The sequence below is a fragment of the Trichoplusia ni genome, unplaced genomic scaffold (genome assembly GCF_003590095.1).
Source record: "Trichoplusia ni isolate ovarian cell line Hi5 unplaced genomic scaffold, tn1 tig00001227, whole genome shotgun sequence".
Taxonomy (NCBI): domain Eukaryota; kingdom Metazoa; phylum Arthropoda; class Insecta; order Lepidoptera; family Noctuidae; genus Trichoplusia; species Trichoplusia ni.
This window is the reverse complement of record NW_020800102.1, coordinates 162,935-182,741: the sequence shown is the minus strand read 5'-3', so window position 1 is coordinate 182,741 and position 19,807 is coordinate 162,935. Positions and strand designations below refer to the sequence as shown.

The 19,807-nt window shown below is 33.6% G+C and overlaps 1 protein-coding gene across 5 annotated transcripts in view; it reads left to right on the top strand.

Annotated features, from left to right (window-relative positions):
- The first annotated feature begins 4,387 nt into the window (after positions 1-4,387).
- The window catches only part of LOC113507246 (spectrin beta chain, non-erythrocytic 1), a 94,681-nt gene continuing 79,261 nt past the window's right edge, over positions 4,388-19,807 (top strand). The window contains exons 1-3 of one of the 5 annotated variants that reach the window (XM_026890125.1): positions 4,388-4,461; positions 18,233-18,392; positions 18,787-18,959. In XM_026890125.1, the coding sequence (XP_026745926.1) occupies positions 18,326-18,392; positions 18,787-18,959 (240 nt within the window). In that variant the 5' untranslated portion in view covers positions 4,388-4,461; positions 18,233-18,325. Of the gene's footprint in view, positions 4,510-4,552; positions 4,572-18,232; positions 18,393-18,783; positions 18,960-19,807 lie in introns of those variants that run through there. The other 4 variants (XM_026890121.1, XM_026890126.1, XM_026890122.1 and 1 more) reach the window with 4 other exon arrangements.

Here is a 19,807-nt window from a genome sequence, read left to right as displayed (position 1 = left end):
GTGGGACAGTTACAGGCTGGTGTTATTAACAGCTTCGGTAATGGCGCCCCACCGTGGGGCAGCTCACAAGCGTGGTGATCAATGCTCGTTCTCTGTATGAGAGCCCTGCAGTGGGACAGTTACAGGCTGGTGTTATTAACAGCTTTGGTAATGGCGCCCCACCGTGGGGCAGCTCACAAGCGTGGCGGCTTCAGTTGCAGGAAAACAGTTATTTAGCTACGGAACCATGCTTAAAGACACATGCTCTTGTTTTAACACGTGCGCGCCATTTGCTCTGTATTTAGAATAACTGTCAAGCTATGTCCTTTTATTTTTGTCGTTTGTCGTTTGTTCAGCCGTCGGCAAATACCCCCCGCGTAGATTTGAGATTTTAACTTGTAAATGTTGACAAGGAATGTAGTTTTATATTAATAAGCCTTTAGCTGTTATAAATATATGTTTGTATGTCTAATTAATTAAAAATTACTGAGTTTTCTTTGAGTTTTGTATTTTTTACGGTACTTTCCAATTATTATTTGGAACTTTACTCATTTTGTAACTGCATTTTAGTACAACTTACCTAGGTAGATGCATACTTACAAAACAACAGTGATGATTATTTAATCACTTTAATATTTATTATGTGTCTTTTAAAACATGGAATTTCGGCTATGTTTTTTTATTTATGTCTATATATATATCGAAATCTGGAAAATACGTTAATGCTGGTTATAAACTATCTGTGTACCAAGTTTTGAGAGGTTTTTGCGTGAAAGAGGAATAATTATCCATACATACAAACTATCGCGTTTATAATATTGTATAGTGGTTTTAGGTTATAAAAAGTAAAAATGGCCGCCTTCAGTTTGACAGTTATAAGAATTAACGAAAAAACATCTGATTTTCCTGTTTACCAATCACTATGTCTTTTTATCTCAAAATAGATGATGCCAGGCAAAATAATTATTAAGGAAGGAAAAAATAAATTAATATTTCGCAAGTTCAATAGCTAAGCTTGTTCCGACAAAAACGTTTTGTCCTCAAATCATAATTCTAAATATGTACATTTGTCATTTATTAAAAAAAAGAAGTAGGTTGTCAATTTGTCTGTATTTTTTTTCCTCAGAACTTCAGACTGGATGAATTTTGTCGATTCTTATTTCTCAAAAAAAAATCAATTTTCGTTTATTATCTAGTTTTTATTTGAAGTCGATTTTACATTTTGTTGTTAAAAATATTATCAAATAGCTCGAATTTGGCCAATTGATAGGTTAAGCAACGCTTAGCGAGGTCAGTCCATGGATGGGTGACTACTTGTGTTATCTGTTTAAGCGCACGGCTTATAAGATTCCCTTTATCACTTCGGAATATGAATCTACGCCCAATATTTAGTTTTCTTGGTAAGTAATATAATATATATATTTAATATATTCTGGGACAACTCACACACGGTTATCTGATCCCAAGCTAAGCAGAGCTTGTGTTATGGTAACCAGAAAACTGATAAACTTACATATATATTTCTAAATACATACATATTATATAAGTATCACCTGTGATATCATCGATGCAGTAATGCAATGCTTAAATGGAAATCAATGAGTAATATTTTATAAGTACATACATATGAATTAAGGTATCTATGTTTTGAACTCCATTTTAATAAGCAAAGCTTCTCATCACAACCAATTTCTCAATTATAATAATTAGTTGATTTAACGAAACGTCTAAATTAGTCAAAGATAAAAAATAAGGTACGCTTTTGCAGTAAAATAATTCTGGTCAAAACAAACTTTACGCGATATCTTTAAAACTTTGACAGCATACATCTAATAAAGTATAAATAATATTGTTGAATTAAACAATAAAAAATTAATAATATTGGGAAAGACAATACTTGAAGGACCCGAAAAAAAAACAGTATTTTTTTTCTTCAATCTTTGTTATTTATCCCCCATAGGAAAGGCAATGGATCTAACCCCATACAGCCATATTTACTATCTGTCTTTTTTGTCTTTTCATTAACATAATTATATTTGTCTGTGCCACGACATAGACTACCGTGCGACTTTTCTATAAACTCACATCAACTCACATGGCACCTCTAGTGAAATTGACCTGGTTTTGCAGACCTCTTTGCTTGCTTATAATAACCTTTTTTGTATTCCGCATGTGACGCTTTATGCCAAAATAGAAACTGTATTGTCAATGAATGTTTTGTGGATATATGTGGTGATTTGGACAATAATATGAAAGTGTAAACTAGATGATCTATGTTTAAAGAAAAAAATGACTTACCTACCTTGTTTAGTATTTTTAAAGTAAATAATATATTTTCTTTGACACAAATGACTTTTTACCGCCGTCAACATCACGAGGTCGCGAATTTAACCTTCCTAAGCGACTTCAAAAATAGGAGGTTCTCAGTTCGATTGTTATTATACGTATAAACTACACCGAATTTATAAATGCTGATGTTTGCGACTTCGCCTGCCTAGATTTTTGTTATAGCCGCAAAAGCATTACCCGGCTGTTGGATTAAAGTTAACTATACGTTAAACCAAGGTTTCAGCTAACTCTGCACCAAATTTCATCGAAATTCATCCAGTCGTTTGGACGTGAAGAAGTAACAAACACATACACACAAGCACAGTCACTTACTTTCTTATTTTTACTTTTATTCTAATATATAAAGCTGGAGAGTTTGTTTGTTTGAACGCGCTAATCTCAGGAACTACTGGTTCAAATTTTTGAGTTGAATTGACCATTCATCGAGGAAGGTTTTAGGCTATATCACGCTGCAACTAATAGGAGCAAAGATACAATGGAAAATGTGGAAAATAAACAGGTAAAATTATTCATCTTCGAGGGCTTCCGTTCAAAAATTCCTAACTTATATCTTCTAACCACGCGGACGAAGTCGTGGGCAACAGCTAGTCACTATAGCTACTACTACTTCAGCTGGTATACTATTTAAATGAGATCCGGTCTTACAAACCAGTTATAAGGGGTGCAAAGAAAAGATTTACACAATGTTAAAATTATTATTATTAGTTTATCAACTCAGGGGTTCCGAAACACATGTCTTGAAAGGATCTTGAGGTCAATCGAATATGGAAATTGTTGACGATTATTTTTTTAAAGTCGAGTATTTTTTAAGACTTGGTTGTACTTGGTTAGCGACCCCGACTGCTATACCGGAGGTCGTGGGTTCGATTCCCAGGACAAATGTTGTGTGATGAGCATGATCATTTGTTCTGGTGTCTGGGTGTAATTTATCTATAATATGTATGTATTTAGAAATATGTAAGTAAGTTTATCAGTTGTCTGGTTACCATAACACAAGTTCTGCTTAGCTTGGGATCAGATAACCGTGTGTGAGTTTTCCCGGATATATTATATTATTATATATTATAATTAGGACGCAAAATAGGGGTGTTATAAGTTTATACGTCATTATTTCTGTGACGACATAGCTCCCGAAGTGATTGAGCGATTTCGATTTAGTTTGTTTTGAATTTAAGGTGAGTTATTCGAGTTTTCTTAGATATTATGTTTGTTAAAAATCGGTTGAGCCGTTTAAAAGTTTTGAGGAATAACCGAATATACACGAGTGACGACTCAAATGATTTTGTCAAGAGAGTTTTTTGCTTATTTTGTTGCCAGGTTTTTAACCTTTTCAATTTTAACCCGTCTACTTTTAAGATTGACCTGTAGTCATTTTTTTGAAATAAAAAAAATGATAGAATATAAAAAAAATTACTAAATGAGTCTCCTTAAGCCTTGCCTTATTTATGTTTTCCAAGTCAGGACTCTAAACAATAAACGAATATTACAGTCTTGTATATAAATTGTTAGACTTAAATGTTAAGCAAATATTTTGACGTTTCACGAACATTGATCACCATGCTTGTTCAATGTGTTAAAGTAACATGTTAAGATGATACCTAGTAGGTGTAATCACGAGGTTTTCCTGCACGCTTCAGTCATACTCTTAAAATAACTTAAGAAGTATGTAATATGAAATTGCAAGCACCTTAACGACTTTATAAGAAAAATCACAAAGTTAAGATGGCGGCATGATCGGTATGAAATCTCTATTTAAATCATTGTACCTACTCAATTTAAATACTTCATAATAAACAGTTTCTTAACTATCAATTCGTCTCCGAAAATTGACGATAAAATTATAAAAATAAATAATGTCAATTAGATGTTAAGAAAAATGATTATTTTTTAGTTTCTTTCACAGAGATGTCGTTTATTCAAAGTCAACACAACTTCTTTTAACATCAAAATACAAACAAATATTATTTCTCACATATAAATTAATATGATCTAAGTTTTTTGCTTAGCAGAGCGACCCCTAAAACTTACACATACGATTATCACGCGTTCGTACATCGGAAGCACTCACTCAGTCATCGGCCGTCATTTGCCGCGCGCGGACGCCATTAGCGTAACATTATCTGTGGTGCAAAGGTGACAGTGATTTCTTTTTTTTAATTCGAATTCGCAACTGTCATTATTGTGAGGTTTATTTTTTAAAAAGTGTTTGTGGAACTGTGTTTTTGCGTTTAATATCGTATATCGTGTGTGGTTTTTTTCGCAAGTGCTTTCTCCTTGTTGGATACAGTGTTACAGCAATTTTTTATGGATACTTTTGGCCTTTTTGCATGATATCTAAACATTAATAGATAAAACTGTTCTTTTTCTCGTAATTTTAGATTATTTTCGTTTCGCCGTTGTTATAAATTAATTCTCGAGAATTGTTCTAAACAGCGTTTAATTATTATTTTCTACGTAATCTTCGTTCCTTTAATTAACCTTTTAAATCATTAGTTAAACTAAAATGACGTAATTCATATTTATAATCGCTGTGTCTACAGCTGGAAGTATAAAAACATATTTAAAATTCCAAAAAAGGTTTTTTAATAACATAGTGATGTCATCGCTTAGCACAATTCGTTGGATACATTCTGTGGCTGTATGCACGGCTGTGTGTATGTTTCCTTTGCTTGAAAAACATTTAAATGATTGTTTAGGACAAAGGATCAATGTCATTCACTGAAATGTCAAATTGAATAAAAAATGCGGATTTTTGTGAACGTTTTAAGTTTATTGTTTGTTTATACAACTTGCAGATAATGTCAACTTATTATTTTATTACTAACTCAACAAAACTTACATTTACAAACAAAACTTCATAAAACTACAGTCTAAAAATGATAAATGGCGCTAAAATGTTAACTTGCATTTTGAAGTTATAAGTAACGTAAACATTTCTCGATTCGCAGAAATATTGATTACGCAGTGGTCGAAGGTTCTTACTGATTGAGAAATATTTATTTTACGTACAAAATAAATAGGTACAGAATAGTGAGTCATTTTCTATATGAATACATTTTATCGATATTCTCTATAATTATTGCTAGTAATTTAAATGTAGATATTATTCTAACTGAATGATATCTTTTGACTTTCACTTCTTTGACCTCTATTCCAAAAGATATAAGAGATTTCAGGGTTTGGTACTTGAAGGGTGAAACGTGAACCTAATAACGCACTCCGCTGTCCGTCCGTCATTCATGAGGTTGTATCTCAAGAACCATGATAGTTAGGCAGTTGAAAATTTCTCAGATTATATATTTCTGTTGCGACTGTGACTGTCTGTGACAGTAATTTAAATATTTATTTCACAATGCATATTTGACTTAAACAAATTCAGTTAAAGCTTTTAAAGTAACAAAAAAAAGTCAAACAATGACTCTATGGTCACTCTGCATCGTGTATTCGGAATGTATTCAATCTTATCTTATCCGTTTCCGCCCATTTGAGCTAAAATACCATAAAAGGGATGTGTATTTATTGTTATTTAAAAAACGTCTATTTGGTTAAAAGAATGTAATACATTAAAAAGAGTTACATTATTATCAGAAAATTTGACAGTCGTTATGTCATTACAGTTGTGACGCAGTCTTACTATGTGATACTGTGTTACAGTAACATGTGTTGTGTTGTCAGATAGACAGTCGCGAGGTAACATTAAGATTTTAAGCCGAATTAAACATACCTTGGAAAAAATCTAGGCTTCTAACAAAAGCTATAATATAATAAGTCCTAAATATTTCAAACTTACCGATAAACGGGAAAAGAAAACTTCGTAAGGCAACAAGGGTTTCAAATATTAGGATCTGAAATCGTATGCACTAAAGCAGAATGTGAAAACATCTTTGCTTAAAAAATTTGTCCAGACAAATTATAAGACGTCATGTCATTTGTCAAAAAGAAATGTCATTCCTATACATTTGAAGTTCTTTAAATGCGATATATCAATGTATTGAATAATAATATTTAACAACAAAAACATACAACCGTCTTTTTATTTAAAGATTAAACTTGATTTATTTTTTATGAGACCAAATGACAGCTATTTCAAGTTAAATAAAAAAAGGACAATCAAATTATATTCGTTATCCGTGTCCATAGTTTTGTGGTAGGTAATAAAAATTAAATACAGACGTATTGAGAAACTCCTATTTTTGAAGTCGGTTAAAAAAACATGATATGTACAGAAATGTAATTTATTCTAGTTTTCATTGAACAGACGGGTTGCATAACTTTGTAACACATGTAAAACTAAAATAAGTGGCATTTTATCTTTCTGATACGCCGTACCTTGGCGCTGATAAGATATACCTCTTTGGATGACGTCATACAATTATCTGCCAACTGAAAATAGGTTTTATTTGTCTTAATCACGTAGGTAAGTCATTTTTGCGTAAAACCAGGATCTAGATACTTTGTAAGTGCAAATACAGGGCGAATTAATAAAGCTTGTATGATCCGATTGCACGGATAGCCGAGTGGTTGAGGTCATAACGTAGGATAAGTGTTTGTGTCTTCCACGAATGCTTGTCCTGAGTCTGGGTGTCTTTGTGCATCTAATTAGAATGTTTATGCAACATCCCGCGATACAAGGATTTAATACAGTTGTAAGGTAGCCATTTATTTTTCAAAAAATAAGTTTTTTTTAGGTCTAGATACTTTAATCATGATTTCAATCAGTTTCTAACTGTCATTCCTACGGAGAAGAACGGGCAATATTGTTCATGATATAAATATATCACAACCTCTCATAAATAAAAATACTCCATGTACTGTTTTACGCTTACGACTCCAAATTAGCGGCGAAAATTAACGAGTCATCAATTAAATTGTATCTAAGAAGGGGTCATGGTACTCCAATTCACATAAATAGGTCATTCTCTGTCCTAAACGTACTCAAAAAATATAACTAAGATCCGCCATTTTAATTGCAATAATATGACATTAGACTGAGAAAGTCTTTTAGGCAAAGGAATTTTCTTACAGCCTTGACCTTTATTATAGTACTGTGATTGTGTGTTTCCTACAAAATGACAGCTATCATTTGTAACGAATCGAAGCATTCCCTAAGGGATTTGTTAAAATCAAGAAAACTAGACTTACGCGATTATTTTGAAATATTTGTATTAAAGCCGCTCGCCACTGCTTTTCGACTAATCAATGCCATTTTGGTGGTTATCAAATACCTAGTAAAAGTAGTTTCATAGAGGTTTTAAGGCATCTATAATAGAGGTCATAATAACCAAAACCGTTATAGCAAAGGAATTCTTAAACATCCAATCATGCAGACAAAAATAATACATGAAATTCAAAAACTAGGAAATAAATGTTTCTTAAAAATAATAAAAATAACGGCTTTAATATAAAAATAGCGGTTCTAACTTAGTAATTGATATTTGACCGCGAAACGTATCCGTTACACCTCACAATCAATTTAATTTGGGCGCCAAAACAATGCGTCATATTGGTAGAATTGGTTAGCTACAATGTTGCCAACCTTTAGACGTAACGTTCTACTCTAATTACAATTAGTCATGCAAAGCAATTTGTAAGGTTGTGGAATTTAAAATCCATTTTTTTTTTAACTTTGAGACAATTAAATATATTTTTATCTGGTTTTTACCAAAGTAGGATTCAATATGTAAATTCTGAGTTTAGTGCAACCTTACAAGTATTCGGTAAAGACGTATGAAAAAAAAATAGTTGACATTTTTGACATAATATGTTTTGGCGCCAAACATCAGCCACATTGACGTTTATTTCTTTAAGCTTCGAAAACAAAATATGTTTATTTAACTTTCACGATTGCAAGCAATAGTTTATAACTATTTGTTACAAAACTCGTGGTTTATGTCTAAGCACTTATAATTATCTTTATTGCAACTCTTCATATAAGTGTTGTGCAAAAACAATGCTATCTTATACATGAGGCAATATTAAATGTATTTATCTATTGTCGAGAGACAGCGTATTGTTTGTAATATGTAGTTAAGTATTAAACATAATTTCATTTACTTTAAGTACTCACAGATCAATTTAATTGAAGAGTTTGTTTGTAATATTAAAATGGTGGAATACTAAACAATTTTTGATCGCTTTTGTTTAAGTTATTATTACCTATGACACTTGCAAATAACGTGTCATTACATTGGTAAAAGAATTTCCGAAATCGTTACAGTAGGTCTTGAGATTACCCTCTACATCACAAAATCATAAACTTTTTCTTTTATGATCTTCAAAATTATAAAATCTAAAGTTATTTGGGTGTAAAACGTTTTAGGCCCGATTTTTCAATCGTCAGATAACTTCTATCTGAGGAATAAATATGACCGTTTGACATATTTTCTATACAAAAGCTGTCAAAACGTCAAACGTATTCGTCGAATAAAAGTTATCTGGCGATTGAAAAATTGGCCCTTAAAAGCATATTTGCAGCTTCGTTACTCATAAGAATTACAAAGTATTATAAACGTATTTGAACAAACAATTTACACCAATAAATAAAAATTATAATTATAACGAACGCGTAAATTGATACACTATAAACAAGATTAGGTTATTCAATTAATCGTTACATTGTATTGAGAGCAATGGAAACAATGATTCAGCCAGTTTAGATACAGCCAACTATTAATATCAATTGTTTCGTGGGAAAATCTGTTTTACTGTGCCGCTATAGACAACACCAATAAATAATAGTTAATAAGAAGTATAAAAAACATTTTTCTGGAATATTTATAAGCATAGCTCCGTTGCCATTACAAATCTGGTGTTATTAAACTTCGGTAATGGCACCCTACCGTGGGGCAGCTCACAAGCGTGATGATCAATGATCGTTCTCTGTATGAGACAGTTAGAGGCCAGTATAACGACCGTTTTAATGACACAACTACCAAAAATAGTCATCTAATTCGCGAATAGAATAAGAATAAACACACGTGGTAATAATATTTTGTCTACACTTTATACCCGCCATGCAAATAGTAAAAAAGCTGTGAAAAAAAAACTCGTTTCGTCTATGAGTCCGCCATTTTAAATCGTCGGCTATTTACCGTACCTTAGTAATTGCGAATCAGAAGGTCAAGGCTAACGTTTGTAATAAAAAATAACGGGCAACATACAACCAATAATTGTTTGCAATTTTCTTCATAAAACTACCTCTTAAGAAAAAATAATAATTCATATTCTTTTCTTAACGAATAAATAACATAGCCTTTAATAAAACTAATGCCTACGCAATGTAATTAATTATTTATCAAAATCACGCTCTTTTTAAACACAGACTAAATACACATTTATACTTTTCTGTTTAACATCATCTGTTCAAATAAAAAAACAATTGTCAAAAAGCAAAAGTGTTTCGTAATTGGTCTTCTGTTATAAACCTGTATTGAGATATGATTCAGAATTTGAATTTCGAACACGGTATGACCTTGAATCGTAATCGCTTCGGACGCCATTCTTGGGAATGTTTTAACTTTACCCAATTTGGTGATATTATTTAATAATTTTATTTTAGGATGACTTCTGAAAGAGAAAATGCATTTCTTCTTAGTTTTTGTTGTACATAAGCATATATGTATTCTCCTTATTATTTCCCTTGTATGAACAAAATTTTAAATAGACGAGGCTGAATGTGACAAACGACAAACTTAGGAAAAAAAAAATTAAGAGTCGTATTGCAATCAAAACATGTTTTTCTTATTATTTACCTAATTTAATATTATAAACAAATCTATTTATGCCTCTCACAAGCCAAAACCATAATTTTGCCTTTTCCGCTTGTAGAAAAGATTATCCTTCAAATTCTTGCAAACTGTATTAATATAGTCAACAATGGTCACCACACGTAGCAACCATTACAAACGCTGTCCAATGACGCAAGCATATGACTAGAAAAAATAAATACTATATAGAATCATTGTTTCTTTGTAACGTCTGACTAATCAAGAATAGTCATCTCGTTAAGAGAAATAAATAATTCATAATAAGCTTCCGAATCCGGGTGTCTTTGTTAAAAGAAAAAAAAATGTTAAAAAAAAGGTTAATTAATGTCAGAGACGATCTGTCAAAGGGATGGGAAAATGGCGCCAAAATTATTGAAATAAAAATCGTATTTTATTTCATTTTGTCAGTATCTATGTTTAATAACTTTTATTTTCATACATATCGAAATATTTTGAAGCAATAGAACTATGTGTCCATTTTGCGTTTGTTTTGCATTGATTAAATAGTTTTTCTTAATGACGCCACTAAGTCTTTGTGGTGTTCACTCTTTCCATTACGTCTGATCTTGAACAATGGACAGTAAAAAATATATCTACAAATGTTGAAGGTTATAATATAAAAGAAACTAAGATCTAAAAATGAACAGGAAAACAATAAATAACGTTTCTTTTCCACAAAATTAAAAGCAACAACATTAAAAGAATCTGAGACGAATAAAAAACATAATTATCTTACAATGAACGCATCATAATAAGAATTGCAAATGATCTCGACTTGACTAACCGGCGAAGGCGATCGATTTGAATAAATGTCAAACGTAGGTACTGATGTCTTGTAGACCGTGCCAACTTTGTTAGGTTGTATTCTTCTGGTTAATATATAGCCTATGACATTCACAAATAACGTATCTATCGGTAAAATAATTTTGAAAACCGGTTCTTTAGATCCTGAGAAAACCCCCTACAACTAACAAAATTACCACTATAGAATTAAAAATGAATACGTGTGCGAACACCAATCATAATTTAAAAAAGACGACCAAAAAAACATGGCGTCCAATTTTGACAGTTTATTTTTGTTCTAAATATGGCGTCTCGTTTTTTGCGAAACATCTGCGCCCCGTATGGCGTTGGTTTGAAGTTAAGAATAGAATTGTTAATGGCTGCAAGAGATTTGAAACAAAAAGGAAACGATCTTCCGTTATGCATGGTTGTCATTTTTGAGTTGTGATTCACGAGCTTAATCTATTTAAGTGTAACTTTGAGAATATATTTAAATAGGTTTTAATCCTTTTACAGGGTAGTAAAATCTTTTGAAATTAGCCGTATTTTGTAATACGATAGTTTTGCATCGTTGAGAAAACTTTAAATGCATAGAATGACATTCCTTTTGGACAAGTGACGTGACTTTGACTTGTCAGTTCAATACATTTGAGTGATTCGTCAGCGTTAGCGCTCGGAGATATGAAACTTGTCTACTGGCCTTGTAGCGCATAATATTCTGCTAAAGAGTTTAATCCTTGTATCGCTGGTGTTTCACAAACATTCAAGTCATGCACAAAGACACCCAGACTCAGGACAAGCATTCGTGGATCACACAAATGCTTGTCCTACGGTATCGAACTCGCGACACGTCGCGCATAGTCGGTTAGACGTTGTTAGACGAAGTTATCGCGTCTTCAAGTAATAAATAATGTCCAGTTTTCAATTATAGTAGCCGGTAAGACCACACGCACTTCCCAGCGTCATTGGCTGGCAATTCGTAAAACATGTAACTACACACATTGAGTACAAAATTAGTTACTAATTAAAATCGTTCGCAAACGTTTGCGTTTTAGATTTCTAGCTACAAATGTGGTGTCTAATTTGCTTTCTAAACTATTTTTAGACGCATTAATCATGAACAAATCGAGTTTTCTTCATTTGTCAATGTCTGTGGTGATCAATGCTCGTTCTCTGTATGAGACGCCTGCAGTGGGACAGTTACAGGCTGGTGTTATTAACAGCTTTGGTAATGGCGCCCCACCGTGGGGCAGCTCACAAGCGTGGTGATCAATGCTCGTTCTCTGTATGAGAGGCCTGCAGTGGGACAGTTACAGGCTGGTGTTATTAACAGCTTCGGTAATGGCGCCCCACCGTGGGGCAGCTCACAATCGTGGTGATAACTGTTCATTCGAAAAACTATGCCAGGGCTTTTCCATTAGACGTAAGTGTGACACATTTACAGAATAACTACAAATTCAATGGAAATAATAACGTAGACACTTATCATATCTTTAGTAAGTAAATACTGATAACAAATATAGGTGGCCGCGCCTTGTACACATAATATATGTATTGTAAAGTATCTTTACTGTCAACATAGCACACTTTTCCAATGTTACTTTGAAAAATAATTTAAGGAGCTCTTTGAGGCCATCTTAGTTAATGAGTCTCTCTTTCGGAAGCACGTTAAATTGTGGGTCCTGGCTGTTATTCATACATCTTTGACAGTCGTTATACGTAGTCAGAAGTTGATAGTGTGACATCTAGTCATATTGGCCTAAAATCTTGGAGATATCCTGAATCCTGTGAGAATGGAAACCTTCAACAACCTTGGGAGAAGCTAGGGGTATGACAGATTAGTTGAAGCCCGCGGGCGGGCTCGTTACTTTTGTATGATCCCACGGGAACCCCATCGGAATGACAGCGTGCTGCTGGACAGATTGTTGCTCTGTTTCTCCTCTCAGCAAGAGCACTTAGGAAGCGGTGAAGGGTGGGCGAAACTGGGTCCTGTCCAATGTAATCTGACCTTCAAAAAGTGCTACTTAACCTAATTTGAATAAATGACATTTGATTTTGATTTCATACAATAGGAATTAAAACCTAATGACAGGGTTTTATTAGGCTGTTAAGGCATATGTGTCAATCAAAGTTGTAAACTATCTGTGTACCGAATTTTATCTAAATGTATTTAGTGGTGTTTGCGTGAAAGGACAACAAACTTCCATCCATACAGTAACATAATATGATAGATACTTCAGAATAAAATTATAAACGTAAAGCATATTATTACACCAAATCGATTAGTCAAGGACTGATTTAGATAGACAACACTAACGACGATCGAACAACACTAGCTAAATATTCAACGGTTAGTGTTGGAAAGTCGAGATTAAATCGATTAGAATTGTAAAAGTGTACGCTGTCCGCATATGCGAGTGATACAGAGAGAAAGTAATGCGATTGTCTATGGCTCGCGAAGTAATGGCGCCAAATGATGTTTATTTAACGTTTTACATTATAAAATTACAAATACTGACTCTTTTTTTCTATCATTCATTTGTTTAGCTACTTTAAAAAGGTAAACAATATTGGTGTATAGAAAACTAGTTTTAAAATAAAAGTGACTAAAAACAAACGTAAAACAACAATAAAGATTACCAAATGAAATATACCACTGAAATATATCAGTCGTTTATTTATTAACGATGTTTCTTATAAAAAGACATCAAAATCTAGATTTTCTATTAACTGTTTACCTTTTTATCTAGACAAATGGGGTAAAAATAATAATATTTAGGCGCCATTTTGAAACTAGTCTTTCTTTTCGTTTCGCTTGTTTGGATGTCAAATCTCCAAAATAATGCAGTAAGCTACTTATATTATTATTCAAACCTTCCCTACATGGGAAGAGGCCTGTGCCCAGAACTTCGTCATATAAAGGCTGGTATTAAATATCTTCATTTCACTTTAATTATCCTTAACTTTTTATCCATTCATCTAGCAACACAAGTCCCCAATAATTTATCTAGCAACCCAGAAAACTCGCGTTCAAAATTTATTTTCGAACTGTCATTGCATCATACGTTTATCGCTGCGTTCATGTAAAAACTGTTTGTATCTTAACGGTGCGTCCGCTCCGTATAATTTATTTGCAGTTGTTAGGGTCATTGGCCCACGATAACAATATAATCAAATTGTTTGTATTGTGTATTTAATGTATATTTACTTAGCTAACTGTGTCCTGTGGTGTTACTTGGTTAGTTTTTTCTTGTATACTTATATTTTGAAAAGGAAATGGTTGATTTTTTGTTGCTAACGAATCGGTCTTAGAACTACTCTGAACTTATTTTGAAACATGCACCTTAGACCGTTAGACACTTTAACAACGTTATAGTTGTAAAATGTCTAACTCTAGGTGCAAAATACTTCCATCTCGAAATGAAAACTCATCATTGTCCATTCGTTTAAGCACTAAAAACGCTAAAAAGTAACAAATAGACACACAAACTTTCGCTTGTATTATATTAGTGGATACAAAAATATACCATTTCGCAAAAGCGTTAACAAGTTAACATTTAATAGAAATGCTTTCTAAATTTACAATGAAATGTCAATTTGAGTCAATTTATCAACTAATTTTACAATTATTAGGTACCCGTCTGCTTTAGTAAAAATTAAATTATTCTTATACAAAATAACCAAATGCACTGAGCGCCACGTGTTAGTTCGATCCCCGCGTAGGAAGGATTCACGAATGCTTGTCCTGAGTCTGGGTGTCTTTTTGCATGTGACTTAAATGTTTGCTAAGAATCCGCGTTACGACTTTAACTTTTCCTGTCACAACAAGACGTCTTTTGACATAAAATGTAAGATGAATAAAGTTAAAATGCCTTTTACACAGATTATTTAAACAATGTAGCAGTCTTCAAATGTATTGAATGACATTCCTCTTCGACAAGTGACGTGACTTTGACTTGTCAGTTCAATACATTGAAGTGATTCGTCAGCGTTAACGCGAGTAACAACTGGGCCCCGATTCCGCTATTAACAACGGCCGATGAATGAATGGCAATTGGATTAAAATTGAAATTATTCCTATTCTCTTAAGCTTTATGCCAGCACAATAATTCATTGTATTTATCTTGAGTGTACCGTCCCATAGAAAAATTTCCATTATTATGTACTAGCTTTTCGCCCGCGGCTTCGCCCGCTTCGATGTCGGTTATATCGCGTTTCCAAGAGAATTCTTCAAAAGTCCGGGATAAAAACTATCCTATGTTCTTTCTCAAGGTCAACTCTATCTCTGTACCAAATTTCATTAATATCAGTTCAGTGGTTTAGACGTGAAAGCGTAACAGACAGACAGAGTTACTTTCACATTCATTAGTAGGGATGAAAAATGCTTAAGATAATACGAAAAGTCGCCTTTAAGGCTTTAAGCCAATTTTTATTAATTCATCGGCCATTGTAAATAGCAGAATCGGACCCCTAGTGTGCAGAATTCTATTACAATATTACAAAGGTTAGTGAGTCTTTAGAAAACGTCAATAAAACGCGATAAACCAGGCACAAATAAAATTAAACGCGTTTATATAATACGTGTGTACCGAGCCGAATCGCTGGTCAGCGACCATATGTATGTACCTTTGTTATAACGGGTTACGAGTGCAATATTAGTTTATTTAAAACACTCTTTTTTAATTGAACCGCTTACGCGACTTAATATATGTTAATTCTGACTCACATGAACTATTTCTTGATTGGTTTTTAAAACCTCCGCGACTCAAGGATTCAATTCCTTAGCGCGGAAAAATAAAATGTTAAAAATATCACGTATGGTAGTGGGGGCTAGTAACATCACTTGCTTGTAAAAAGCGTACTGGTAAGTGACGTCACACGAGATTTTGAATCACTGTATCCCATTAATTTCTTTTTACGAGATAAAAGAAAAAAAGTAGCCATCGAATATTTTTGGAAATCTGTCTCCCAGACTAAACAGATGTTTTCATTATCAAATGATGCAACAGTTTACTCACGCGTATGTATAGGGATCGCCCGACTAGTTTCGGACCCAACCGGAGTCCTTAATCATGAGCTGACGCGGCGGGCGAGCGAGTCAGACAAATACTCTACTGGGCCCCAATTCTGCTATCTACAATGGCCAATGAATGAATGAAAATTGGTTTAAAATGACACTTTTCGTCTTCTCTGCATTCTTCCAATGTGTTATAACACTATGTTATTTTCTGGTGTGTTATCTATGTGGTCAATACGACGCTCGCCCACGTGATGTGTGGTGGGCAATGGCACGCGACATGCACCGTTACAATAGTTCATGGTTATGAGTTTCTAGGGCTTACAAGTATGTATATTTTGCATAAAACTTTAATAAAAACAACATCAATATAACTTGCATATATTTACTTATAATTATACAATACTGTGTCTACCTAAGGCGCGTAACTTCGTCAAAGTGGTCATTTTATGTAAAGACAAAAATTACTCAGTTTTAGAAAAAAATCACGCAGTAGTTACGGTCATAAAATTATTTGGATCTCGCCTTTTTATAGGTAGTTTGCGTCTATTTTGTACTAAACCTGTAACGGATTAACGTGTATTAAACGTAAAATAAGTATCCTAGTCTATCTCAAATAACGTATCTTTCAATTGATGAAATAATTATGAAAATCCGTTCAGTAGATCCTTTGTTTTAAAGTCATCAAATGACTCCCGCTTTGGGTGGAGCAGAAGAGAGTGTCAGACTTTTACCGACTAAAACCCACCCATGTTCCTTTCTTTGCCCTTCGTGTACCGGGGCCGCGGTAACCCTTTCCATCAGTCCCACCCGGTTCCTGAGATTATACCCTCATCATCATCACCATCATTATCAGCCCGTATTCGTCCACTGCTGGACATAGCCCTCTCGAATTGCACGCTATCGAGATCTGTCTTCGGCTGCTCGCATCCAGCTCCTGTCCTTATACCCTTAAATGTCTCAAGCAAACAAACTTTACGTCTCAATACTAAGTACTCAATCCCTACTAATATTATAAATGCGAAAGTAACTCTGTCTGTCTGTCTGTTACGCTTTCACGTCAAAACCACTGAACTGATTTAAATGAAATTTGGTACAGAGTTAGAGTTGACCTTGAGAAAGAACATAGGATAGTTTTTATCCCGGATTTTTGAAGAGTTCTCTTGGAAACGCGATATAACCGACCTCGACACGGGCGAAAATCTAGTACTCCATAATTTATTGCGTTCCATAATGTACCTGAAGGTTTTAAAAATATAATGATACAGAACCATTATGGACCCTGTCGGGCACAGGAATATCTTAGGAGAGAGGAAGCAGTTATAGCCTTATATTCAATAGAAATCATATAATATTAGTAATTATAATCTCTAATATATAAAATTCCCGTGTCACGATGTTAGTTACCGTACTCCGAAACGACTTAACCGATTTTTACCAAATTTTATATGCGTATTCAGTAGGTCTGACAATCGACTAACTTCTATTTTTCATACCCCTAAGTGGTTGCTCACACAAAAAAATAATATTTTATTTTTTGTATGATTTTTTTTTGTGTGGCGTTAAAAAATACATACAACTAGAAATATTTTATTAGGCAAAACAACGTTTGCTGGGTCAGCTAGTATTAGTATAGATTTTTCTGAAGATGTTTTAGATGGTCAGTTGACAACCTTGGTAATGTCATACAGCTTTACAGGAAGAATATGCTTAAACCAATTAACTCGGTAATTGTACGATCGTAGCGACATCTGTGTTTTAATAGGTGAATCGTGGCCACCGTTTCAAATGAAACCGTTTTGTACGGTGAACGTTTTAAGAAGAAACTTTTGACGGGTCTTAAAATTGAAATAATAGTAAAGAAAATATGTTGATTCTGAAGATTCTAGTGAAGTTCTTTTTCGACTTAAATTTTGCTTTCCATTTTTGTTTGCAAATCGGATGAGACGAGATTTGATAAAGTTCTAAAAATGGAGAATTTTTAACATAAGCGAGTAAATGAAAAAAATGCTTTCAAATGCTTTTTTTCACTATTTTGAATAAACTAAACGCATGGAATTTTAAATAGTTTTCATAGTTTTAAGTATCAATATCACGATAAACGACCGTATTATTAATTATAAAAGTATTTAAAGACAATTTATAGTTTGCGGTTTAGGTTGTAACCGCCATTTTAAATGTCGCACGTAACTTAAACGACATTGTGGTTATTCACATCAAAAGCTAACTTAATAAGACATAATAGCGTATTTATAACATTACAATTAATTCAAAAACAATTAATTAATAAAAATAATGAAAAAAGGCCGAAAGTATTTATAACGCAATATATTTTTAGGCGCGAAAATAAACAAGTGTGATATATAATCTGTGGCGAACAGTGTTGCCAACCTAATGAGAACTTTGTGCTAAGTGTTGCCGCGTCACAAAAATGCAGCGGCAACTGAGTAACGTAAGCGTTTACTCCTACCAGGACTATCAACCGTCTAGAAAATATGGTAAGTTAGAATCTTATTGACCTGCAAAAACAAGGGGTCATTGATTTTTTACAAGTGGGCCTGAAAAGGATCATCATTATGAAATGATGTAACAGTTTACTCACGCGTGTGTATCGGGATCGCCCGACTAGTTTTGGACCCAACCGGAGTCCTTAATCATGAGCTGACGCAGCCCCGCCGTTGTATTATTTTACTATATACCGAGTTTCCCGACTTTCCCAGGGACGAAGATGTCTTTTTCGACGCTTTGTAAATAATGTGTTTAAATTGTATTAATATTTTGTGTATTCAAATTTAATAAATGTAAATACTAGATATTATTTCTAAATTAGTTAATAAAGCATTAAATAAGTTTATTTTAATACTAGTTCTAATAAGGCCTATTTGCCAGCAGGGCCGCAGTATGAACCGGGCGGCTACGCGACGGCCGTGCAGCAACGATCAAATATGACCCAGCGGGAAGATGCCCTCAAGTTTGAGCAGGGCCGCATCAAGGCCCTGCAGGAGGAAAGATTGCATATACAGAAGAAAACATTCACGAAATGGATCAACTCGTTTTTACAAAAGGTGAGGCCATATTTAATTTTTAAACGATCCCAGAATAGGTTATTTTACTTGCGTATGAAGGATTGCAACGCATTGCCATACACCGACACAAAAACGCGGATGACATAGCACGGCGGTTCAGGTTTAGTCAGTAAGAGTCTGACACTACCAATTTCCTCCCCCGAGGGAGTCTGTGTCCATGACGATTCCCCCGCTTTACACACAAAAAAAAAGGGTATTTTACTAAGGGCCGATTTTTCAATCGCCAGATAACTTTTATTCGACGAATATGTTTGACGTTTTGACAGCTTTTGTATAGGAAATATGTCAAACGGCCATATTTATTCCTCTGATGTTAACTGATGATTGAAAAATCGGCCTTTTATAGTATAAATCTGCAGTCAGACAGATTTCCCAAAAATATTGATTTACGTATTGTTCATTTTATCATATATTCTTGTATCATATATTGTTTTATTCATATAATTTAAATTCATAGAAATGTAGATATGAATACCAAAACCAAATGTAGATAAGAATTGTAGAAATACTTTACCTATATTATTATTAATTTGTAAAACTGAAAATGTTATTAATAGCCCTCCTCCAAATTCTTATTTTTGTTATGCCCGACGGGGCCCACAATGCTCCAAAACTAATGTATCTTGTGTACCGACCACCTAAGTTCACATTGTGGAATGCAATAAACGTATTGAGTATTGAGTATTGAGTATTGAGTATTGAGTATTGAGTATTGAGTATTGAGTATTGAGTATTGAGTATTGAGTATTGAGTATTGAGTATTGAGTATTGAGTATTGAGTATTGAGTATTGAGTATTGAGTATTGAGTATTGAGTATTGAGTATTG